At 50.3% G+C, this 10,063-nt stretch overlaps 2 protein-coding genes across 3 annotated transcripts in view; one reads left to right on the top strand and one right to left on the bottom strand.

Moving 5' to 3' along the window:
• Window positions 1-651, top strand: part of Map4k1 (mitogen-activated protein kinase kinase kinase kinase 1) — a 21,294-nt gene extending 20,643 nt beyond the window's left edge. Inside the window, exon 30 of the mRNA XM_023721458.1 lies at window positions 482-651. Coding sequence (XP_023577226.1) covers window positions 482-553 — 72 coding nt within the window. The 3' untranslated portion in view covers window positions 554-651. The remainder of the gene's footprint in view (window positions 1-481) is intronic.
• Window positions 652-763: 112 nt separating this feature from the next.
• Ryr1 (ryanodine receptor 1) overlaps window positions 764-10,063 on the bottom strand; it is a 125,021-nt gene continuing 115,721 nt past the window's right edge. Inside the window, exons 97-106 of one of the 2 annotated variants that reach the window (XM_023721638.1) lie at window positions 7,865-7,907; window positions 5,997-6,127; window positions 5,837-5,897; window positions 5,595-5,741; window positions 5,083-5,217; window positions 2,077-2,233; window positions 1,617-1,681; window positions 1,432-1,532; window positions 1,126-1,177; window positions 764-1,005 (exon numbers count right to left, since the gene is read on the bottom strand). In XM_023721638.1, the coding sequence (XP_023577406.1) occupies window positions 910-1,005; window positions 1,126-1,177; window positions 1,432-1,532; window positions 1,617-1,681; window positions 2,077-2,233; window positions 5,083-5,217; window positions 5,595-5,741; window positions 5,837-5,897; window positions 5,997-6,127; window positions 7,865-7,907 (988 nt within the window). In that variant the 3' untranslated portion in view covers window positions 764-909. The remainder of the gene's footprint in view (window positions 1,006-1,125; window positions 1,178-1,431; window positions 1,533-1,616; window positions 1,682-2,076; window positions 2,234-5,082; window positions 5,218-5,594; window positions 5,742-5,836; window positions 5,898-5,996; window positions 6,128-7,864; window positions 7,908-10,063) is intronic. The other variant, XM_023721639.1, reaches the window with a different exon arrangement.

Below are 10,063 nucleotides of genomic sequence, written 5' to 3'. Positions count from 1 at the left end.
AAAAAAAAAAAAAAAGAAAAGAAAAAAGAAAGAAAGAAAAAGAAAACACTCAGTCTTGGCCATAGCCTCCAAGGCCATGGCATCCCAGGCCAACCCCCAGCCTCCCCCCACTTCAGAGTCTTTGCACAGACTGTTCTCCCTCTGCCCAGAACACGCTTCCCTGTCCTTTCCCCGAGCCTTCTGCCTTCTTCAGACTCTGTTGCATGTCCTTTGGTGGAGCCCTGGCTGACCTCCTGGGCTGGTTTCCTTGCTTGTTCCCATGCTGCTTTGCACTTATGGAATTCAGTGGTCTGTGTTGGTCTCCCTTCAGCTGTGAGCTCCCCAAGGGCAGGACTGCGCTCACTGTTGCACCCTAGCTGGGCTGTCGGAGTCCGGGCTATCAGAGTCTCTGCTAACCACTTCATGAATGTACAAGCACACGAATGAATGAATGAATGAATGAATGAATGAATGAACAAATGACCTGAATTGTCCCTTCCCCAGGCCTGTGGTGGTGGAGACACGACCAGCAGATGATCCTACTGCACCCAGTAACCTCTACATCCAGGAATGAGCCCTTATGGGGGTGTTGGGAACCAGATCCTGCACCCTCTCTCCAACAGACACACTAGTGGCCACATCATGTCCCAGTCTTCCAATAAACATGGTGTTAGCCTCTGCTGCTATCTTGTTTTGTTTTGGTTTTTTGGTTTTGTTTTTTTGCGAGGAAGGAAGGATTTCTGGATGCCCACTCTCCCAAAACTTCAGCAACCCAACACAGTGATGGCAGGGGTTGCAGCACAGACTTTATTTCTCTGGTACAAGGTCACCTCCCCCTCAGCCGCCTTAAGGACGAGGGACAAGGAGGCTCAGGGGCTTGTAGTGAGAATAAGGCACTTGAGGTGGGGATGGAGGGCCAGTTGGGGTGTCTCAGCTTAGCTGATCCTCATATTGCTTGCGGAAACAGTCACCAGCTGGGAAGAAATCCCAACATCTCTCTTGGTACATCTTCCAGACATACGACTCCTACGTTGGGGATAAGAATCCATCAGTCATATGGACTCTGGCATTCTACTGCCATCTGCTGATTTGCCTTCTATTAAATTTTCAGAATTTTCATGTTCATGACCTTTAAAACTCTCTTACCTGACCCGTGTGTTCTGTCTCGTCTTTGTTTATCAGATACATTAGGAAGAACCTGAGGGAGACAAGGAAGAACCATCCTTGCTCTGTTTTCTTTCATTTATAGTATTACTGGGGATGGAACCTAGGGCCATCGCTACATCTAAGCCACATCCCCGGCCCAGACCCTTAGCTTCGGATTGGCTGTCTGGGACCCGCCCCCCCATCCCCCATCACCCCATCCCCTTGGTAGCCAAGGCTCATTACCTCCGCCCCTAGGTGGCAGAGGCCCACCCCACGCTCCTGATTGGCTAGAGGCCCTGTGCTTACATATAATTGGCTAGGTTGTGTTCCTCAAGCGTATGGGTTTCAAACCCGTGCGGCGTCGTATCAAAATAGTCGCTGCCTATTCCGCAGATGAAACACTTGGTCTGTGGATTGTGAAAGACATCAGTCTGGCTTGTTTGACCCCAATCCCCTAGCATCCCTCCGGGTCACCCCCACACATGACGCACCTCCATATCCTCCTTCACTTGCTCTTGTTGGTCTCGGAGCTCACCGAAAGCGTCGATAATCAGACCTGGAGTGGCAGGACACAGATTAGCACCTGACTTGGACCCATTTCAGACTCTCCCATCTGGCTGCCACCTCCGGGCCTGGCCTTCCATCTCCCATCTCCCCAGTCTTACCCTGCTTCCCAAGGATGCACCAAGGGGTCTATTGGGCACTTACTATGAGACACTTAAAGGCAGCAGTTGTAATCCTACATGACAACACCATGAGGTTAGTACCACTAGTGCCTCCATTTTGCAGGTATAAAGCTAAGGCCTGGAGAGGCCAGAGCAAGGTCTCACAGCAGGCAGAGCTGGGATAGGAATCCAGCCAGACTGGACCCTGGGCCTGCTCTCTTAGCTGTGGAGCTAACTCCTGCCTCTGGGCACTGAGCATACCCCCACCCACAGCCCCAGTACTGACCCTGGATGATGGCCAGCAGGATGACAATGACAAAGAAGAAGAAGGTGATGTCAAAGACCACTCGGTAGAGCTCATACTCATCGCCTGCTGGGTCCTCAATCTCATCCCCAATGCCTCCACCAGCTCGGACACCCACGTACATATGAAACAGGTAACACTGGAGAGAAGGATCACATTGCCCACTTAGCCCATCATCTGGCCTCACTGAGTCCAACCTGGGCCCTGTGCTAGGTGAGGCTTGGGACACAGCAGGAAGGGGACAGCCCCAGGCCCCCCATCTGGCAGGGATCACAGATATAGGACTGGGAAGTAAGAGCCCAGAAGTGGCCCTGGGTGAGAAAGGAAGGCAGAGGCACAGGCCTGGGACTGGGATGGGGAGGCCTGGTGGGATCAGCGCAGGACACTCAAAAAGCCCATGAGGCACCCGAGCCAGCCCCAGTGATGGGTGATCGGCAAGGCTTCCTGGAAGAGGCTGTATGTGCGAGATGGAACTCAAGGGAGGTGCTAGGTGAATGGGTGGAGGAAGGTGTTCCAGGCAGAGAAAACCACATGTGCTACATCACCAGCAGGGAGGAAAGAATACAACTTGCAGACTGGGGATGCAGCTCAGCGGTAGAGCATTTGTTTAGCGTGCGAGAGGTCCTGGGTTTGATACCAAATACCACACCAAAAAAAAAAAAAAAAAAAAAAAACACATACACACACACAAAATAAAACCACCCTTGCTCCTGTGAGGAACTGAAAGGGGTTTGGTGAGGCTAGAAACTGGAGCTTCTGTGAGCGGGCTCTTAGATGAAGCAGGGCCTGCAGTGGCACTGGGTGTGGTTCCATGGGTTCTTCAGTGTCCAGCCCAGGCAAGGTCAGAGAGCACTTCCTGTAGGGGCAGCATGTAAGTTGGAAAGGGCGGTGTCCAAGGAGAAGCATGTACATGTAAGGCCCCTGGTGGGGGCAGAGAGAATGCAGGTGCAAAGGCCCAAGTCAGGAGGAAACACATGGCCTCAGAGGAACTGAAAGAGGACTAAGCAGCCAGAAAGCAACGAGCAAGAGGGATTGTGGTTAGACTTCAAAAGGTTAGATTCAAGTGGGGTCAGCTCCAGCCTGGTTTTGTAAGCTAGGGCGGGTGATTCAGTGTCATCTACTGGGTGTGAGGGAGGCACAAGAAGGCTCTGAGGGGAGGAGAGGGCGGGGCATGGGCCACCAGGCACCTGTGAAAGAGTTCACACTTTTTCTTTCTGTGTTCCCGTGAAGGAAGTGAACCCAGTTGCCTTGAGGATGAGCTAAGGCTGGGGACTGAGTCGAACAAGGCTGCATACTGCAGGGCCAGGCCTGGCAGGCCTCAAATGTCAGGCTGAGGGGCTGGACTCTTCTGAAGCAGGGATTCATGGAGCTAGGTTACAGGGCCCTTCTGAGATTCACTCCCTGAAATGACTCCTTCAGTTGTGGCCTCTGCCTCTAGGAAGGTGAGGTCATTAAGAGTTAGGGTCACTATTGTTAGGAGACAGGAAGAAATATACACATGAACTGCATTCTGGGTTTTCTTGTTTGTCTGTTTTGATGCTGAGAGTTGAACCCACGGCCTTTTCATTGAGTTATATCCCTAGCCATTTATTTACTTATCTATACTGGAAATCAAACTCAGGACCTTGAGCTGGCCAGGCAGGTGCTTATGCCGCTGAGCTATATCCTCAGCCCTAGACCTTTATTTATTTATTTATTTATTTATTGGTGGAACTGGGGATTGAACTCTGGCCCTTGTGCTTGTGCTTATTCCACTGAGCCATCTCCCTGGCCCCCTTTATTTTATTTTGAAACAAGGTCTTGCCAAATTGCCCAGGCTGGACTTGAACTTGCAATCTTCTTGGTTCAGCCTTCCACCAGGGATTACAGGCATGTGCCACCATACTTGGCCCACTGAAACTAAAAATTACAGGTAATGGGGCCGGGGAGATAGCTCAGTAGAATAAGCGCTTGCCTGGCAAGCGCAAGGGCCTGAGTTCAATCCCCGGTTCAGAAAAAAAAAAAAAAATTACAGGTAATATAATTGACATTTAAATAAGCTTTAATATCTGCTAGGTGCTGTTCTTAAGATATTTTTTTTCTTCTTTTATCTTTTTGGTGGTGCTTAGGATCAAATCCAGGGCCTTTTTATATGGTAAGCTTATGGTTTACAACTGAGCTACATACTCCCATTCTAAGCATTCAGCATCCAAGGGAACATGTTTTATTCCTACAAAAAAACCCTGTGAAATTGGCACTATTTATTTATGTTTGTGGTGTTGGGGATTGAACCCCAGGCTTCATGAATGCTAGGTGAGCACTTTCCTACTGAGCTACATCCTCAGCCCAATAATATGCAGTTTTAGCAGCTCAAACGATCCTGGAACAACTAACCTTTAGGGAGCACTCATGTGCCTGGCTCTGTCCAGTGCAGCTTAGACGGCCCAGCTCCCTGAGCCCTCATGACAAGCCAACGACATACATATACTTGTCCTGTTTTGTTTCATTTTGGGGGTACTGGGGATTAAGCCTAGAGCTTTTTTTTTTTCCAATGGTTTTTTATATATTTGCAGTTGTAAAAAATACCACAATCAATTTTAGAAAATTTTCATCTTTCTAATTTACCCTGTACTCATCAGCCCCTCCCATTTCCCAATCTCCCAACCACAGGTAACTAATAATTTACTTTCCGTCTCTGTACATTTGTCAATTCTAGACATTTCATAAATGGAGTTACATAATAAGTGGTCTTTAAAAGCCCAGGGCTTTAATGCAGAGCTACATGCCCAGCTTTTTTCTTCTTTCCTTTTGCTTCTTTTATTTTACGTTATGAGACAAGGTCTAGCTGAGTTTCCCAGCTGGACTTCCACTTGTAATTCTCTTGCCTCAGTCTCTCAATTACTAGGATTAGAGGCAAGTGGCTCCAGGCCTACCGGCCTGCGTGCTGTTACTATTAACTCCCTTCACAGGTGGGGAAAGAGCCCAGCAAGCTCTAGGGAGGGGGCTCACCGTCATCATGTCGTCACACTTCATGTCAGGTTCGTCCTCATCCTCACTCTTGTTGTAGAACTTGCGGAAGAAGTTGAAGGCCACCACAGTATACAGGTAGACCACCACAGCCAGGAGGCCCACGGTCATCACCAGCTATGAGTAGGCAGGGGTGTGTCAGCTCTGGGTTGGTTTGGTTTGGTTTGATGGTACTAGGGATTGAAGGTGTGGTCCTTGCATTGTGCCATCTTGCCAGTCCTTTTTTTTTTTTTTTTTTGAGACAGGGTTTGGTTAAGTCACTAAGCTGCCCAGGATGGGCTTGAACTTGCCACAGGCTTCTTGAGTGGTAGGATTATAGGTGAACAATACCAAGCCCAGCTCCCTTCCAGGTCCTTACCCTACTCAGCACACAGGGCCCTTGCCTCATCTTCACTGACTACTGCACCCTGGCACAGCCTCCTGGTCTTGCCCCTTTTGCCCCAGCTGCTTGGCACCAGATCACTACACCCATCCCTGCTCCGTCCCCTCCACACCTGCTTCCCATTGTGGGTGACGGATGAAAGGATGGTGCGAAGCGTCTTGACTCCCATGGCGATGTCCAGGAGGTGGGCGGCGAAGAAGAAGTTGTTGTAGTGTCCCAGGAGAGACATCACCATGTACCAGCCCAGGTACAGGAAAGACTATGGGTACACAGGGCCCAGGGTCAGGGACACAGAGGGACATACCTGGAGAGACACCCCACTGAATTCCTCCCCACCTATGGACCCTTCCTCACGTTGTCCGTGAAGATGACCCCAAACTTCCAGATCTGGTACTTGACATCGATGGACATGAGCCTGTGTGGGGGAGGGGGAGGCAGCAAAATGCCTGAGTCTGCACCCTGCCGCCCCCCACCCCCCACCCCGCCCCAAGCCTGAGGACTGGCCCCAACTCACCAGGTCAGCAGGCCAGGCGGAGGGTTAGGCTTGCGCTCATTGTGCGCTGTGATCTCCAGTGTGGCCAGATCCATACCCAGCAGCTCGGCAATCCGCTCCCGCCCGAAGATATCACCATGTTTTTCCAGGACCTGCCCACCGGGGAGAGTGTCAGCCAAGCGCACATGGCTGGGGGTGTGGGATGTCATGGCCTGCATGGGGATCTGGGGACACTGATGTTTGCGTGAGAAGCTGGGGTACATGTTTCCAGGGAGAACGCATGGATCTTCTTTAGCTTCTCAGGGGGAGTCTCCAAAAAAGGAGAACTAGCTGATTCAGTAGCCAAGTTAATTGGGCTAGTAAATTATTTTAGGTGGGTAGGCAAGGAAGCCCATAGAGGCCCCCTGTCATCTATAAGCTGACCTCCTCCTCTTCACCCCTACTCATTGTTCCAGCCTCATCGGCCTCCCCAAACACACCAGGGGTATCGCTGCCTCAGGGCCTCTAGTTCGGATTGCCCCCTGGCTCACTCCCCCACCTCCTTAGGAATTAGTATTTTTCCTGACTCTTCTACAGGAAATAGCAACTTCTTCTAACCACACCCACCTGCCCCCACCCCCTCGCTGTTTAATTCCCCTGCCCCACAGACCTTGCGCCCACCTGCATGTTATCAATGCGCTCATTATCTGTCTTTTCAACCTAGGTGGCAGAATCATTGATAGGCTCCAGCCCCTGTAAAAACTGCTAAATTATCATGGCCCTGATCCAACATGGCCGAATCCCCAAAACAACAGCTCATCTTCTCAACGACCACTTTCCCGCCTTCCCCACTCCAGCCCTGGATACAGCTTCCTTTTTATCTTTCCCACCCCCACAAGGGAGCCCCCAATCGGCTCCTTGTATCCCTGAACCTGCCCCTCAAACTCCACCCCTAAAACTGTTCATAAAGTCTCAGCCTTCCCTTCTTAGGTCGGAGTGCCTGCCATCTCCCTGCCCTCGATCCTCTCCATGTCCCCAGACTTCTTAATTTCTGCTTCTCTGCTGCTCTGCCGCTGAAAAACCTAACACCGTTTCGTTTACTGTGGGATCCCAGGCTCCTGAAGCGCTTCCTGGCACACACTAAATATTCAAGAATTGAATAAATATGTTTATTTCATCTACCGAGTGATGGAATCAACACTTAGCTGATGTTTTCCTCTGTGTGTCCCAATTCTGCTTGCATATTAGGTTAAGTAATTCTTCCAACAACCCTGTGGGGCTCGCCTTATCATGACCCTACTTTGAAAATGAGGGAAACTGAGGAACAGAAAGGTTGAGGAGCTAGGAGTGGAAAAGCAGGCGATCCTTAGCAATGTGTGCTTAAAATAGCATTCTCACACATTCCCTCACAGCCACTATTTATTTATTAGCCCTTTTTATTTTTTATTTTTTGAGGTATGGTCTGAGTCACTAAATTGCCACGCTGGACTCCAAACTTGTAACCCTCCTATCTTAGCCTCCCAGAATCTGGGGATTACAGGCATGTACCCCAGCTCCATGCCCCAGGCTACAACAACTATTAACTGGGCCGCCCTGGGCCAGGTAATCTTTTATTTTTTTTCTTTTTGTACTATAAATCAAACTCAGGACCTTGCCAGGTAGGTGCTGTGCTATTGAGCTATACCCCAGCCTGGGCCACACATTCTGCTCGGTGTTACATGTGTCCTCTCCCTGGAGAGTGAAGGTGATTCTGTCCCTGTCCCCAGGGAGAAAGCAAAGTGCTCCTTAGAGAAGCAACACCTCTTGCCCAAGGTCACACACAATGCAAGGGCGTGGTCTGGCTGGGATGGCCCCATGACAGCAGGGGACCCAGCCCAGACAGCTCTGCCCCCTCCCCACCCACGCCTTACCTTCCGCTTGACAAACTTGTCCCAGTAGTTGCTGGGGAAGGACCTGCCAAGAGAGAGCTCCTGTGAGATGTCAGGGCAAGAGGGGACAGGAGCACAGCCAGTCCAGAGTGCCCTGAAATCCCAGTGCTTTCTTTTCTTTTTCTTCCCTTTTTCCTTCCTTTCTTCCTTCCTTCCTGTCCTTCCCCCTCTTAAGGGATGATCTCACTATGTTGTGCAGGTGAGCCTGGAACTTCTGGGTTTAAGCAATCCTCCTGCCTCAGCTTCCCTCCCCACACCTCCCAGTGGACAGGGCTACAGGGCTGGGTACAGATTCATTCAGTTCAAAATCATGGTCCCCAACCTGGACATGGTGGCGCACACCTGTAATCTCAGCACTTGGGAGGCTGACATGGGAGGATTGCAGCAAGTTCAAAACCAGCCTGGGCTGCAAAGCGAGCTCAAGGCCAGCCTGAACTGCATAGGGAGGCCCTGTCTCAAAAAAACCAAACCAAACCCCAAATCAGGGTCCCCATGCAGTTAGAGCCAGAAGAGAATATCCCAGAACTGTCCTTAACTGGGAGACTCTGTGTGCAGAACGCAGGGAGAACCCAAGCAGCAGCCTGACCCCATCTCAGCTCCAGTGAAACAGCCTGCTGCTCCTCACAGGGCCAGCAAGCCAGCTGTCTGTCTGTCTTTCTTTCTTTCTTTCTTTCTTTCTTTCTTTCTTTCTTTCTTTCTTTCTTTCTTTCTTTCTTTCTTTTTTCTTTCTTTCTTCCTTCCTTCCTTCCTTCCTTCCTTCCTTTCTTCCCTCCCTCCCTCCCTTTTTTCTTCCCTCCCTCTTATAGTTCTGGGGATTGAATATAGGACTCAAGCACTTCAGCATTAAGCTACATCTCCAGATGTTTATTTTATTTAATTTGATGCTTCTGGCCTTGGACTTACCAGTTTTCCCACTGACAAGTCGGTGGCTTAACATCTCGCCAAGGTAGTGAGGGGTGCAGGGGTGGATGGGAAGGTTTCTTAGGAATCCATGCACTGAGAAGGCTTTGAAGTGTTTCAGTTTCCTGTGCATCCCACCCGATGGTCACTGACTGGTCCAGGGCGAGCCCCTCCCTCCTAGCTGGCTTCTTGTTCACCACTTTTCACAGGGCTTTTTTTCTGGCCCAAATCATCGTCCTGTATTTGCCTACCCCAGCCCTGAAAACTCCCATTTCTCTAGGAAGTCTGCTTCCCGCTCTTTCTCCCCACCCCCCTTTGGGACTGGGGATTGATGCTTTCACCTTGAGCTACATCCCCAGCCATTTTTATTTTGGGATGGTCTTCCTGCCTCACCCTCTCCGAGTGTTGGCCTTATCAGCGTGTGCCACCATGGGTAGCTCTGTTCTTTTTCATGGGAAACTACATTTAAAGTCAAGATCTCAGACAGACACTTTTAATTCATTCATTAGTAATTCTGCAGTACTGGAGATGCCATGCATATGCCAGCATGCGCTCATCCTCCAGACCCTATTTTATTTATTTGTTTATTTTATTTATTTATTTATTTATTTATTTATTTATTGCAGAACCGGGGATTGAACTCATGCTCTATGCTTGCCAGGCAAGCGCTTATTCTACTGAGCCAATTCCCCGGCCCCTAGACCCTATTTTAAACAGCTCTCTCTCTCTCTCTGCTTCTCTGCTAAGCTGTATACCTGAAAGTGGGTAGGTTAAAGGTAGCTTTGACAGTGACAATGAGGCTGCAGGATGTGCTTATCTCTCTTCCTTGCTCCTCATATTCTTTCACTAGGTGAGGCCCCATAAGACGCCCCAGATGGTGCAGCCCCTCTTTACAAACACATGAACTGGGCCTCAATCCTGGTGGGGAATGGAGAGGGCTGGGAGTACAAGGTGGGGCCCTCATATACCCTTTTTGTTAAAAACCTAATGCCATGGTTTTCATTCGTGCCTGGGCCGAAATGATCCCCAAAGGCTTTAAGTTTGGGCTGCCAGGCCCACCCAGCCTCACAGGATCAGAGCCTCCAGGGTGCAGCTAGGAACCTCCATGTCCCCAGCACCCTCAGCTGAACTAACGCTCAGGAAAGGTATCTTTTATAGAGAGGAAGGCCAGGCTCGGGGAGAATGAGTTGGGTCTACGAGAGCTGCAGCCCTGCCGCTGTGCTCCGCGGTCCAAGCCCTGTCTGCTCTGCTCCCCCCGCGGTCCAGGCCCTGTCTGCCCCC

The sequence above is a fragment of the Octodon degus genome, unplaced genomic scaffold (assembly GCF_000260255.1).
Source record: "Octodon degus isolate 3935 unplaced genomic scaffold, OctDeg1.0 scaffold00083, whole genome shotgun sequence".
Lineage (NCBI taxonomy): Eukaryota > Metazoa > Chordata > Mammalia > Rodentia > Octodontidae > Octodon > Octodon degus.
This window is presented reverse-complemented; position numbering and strand designations above follow the sequence as displayed.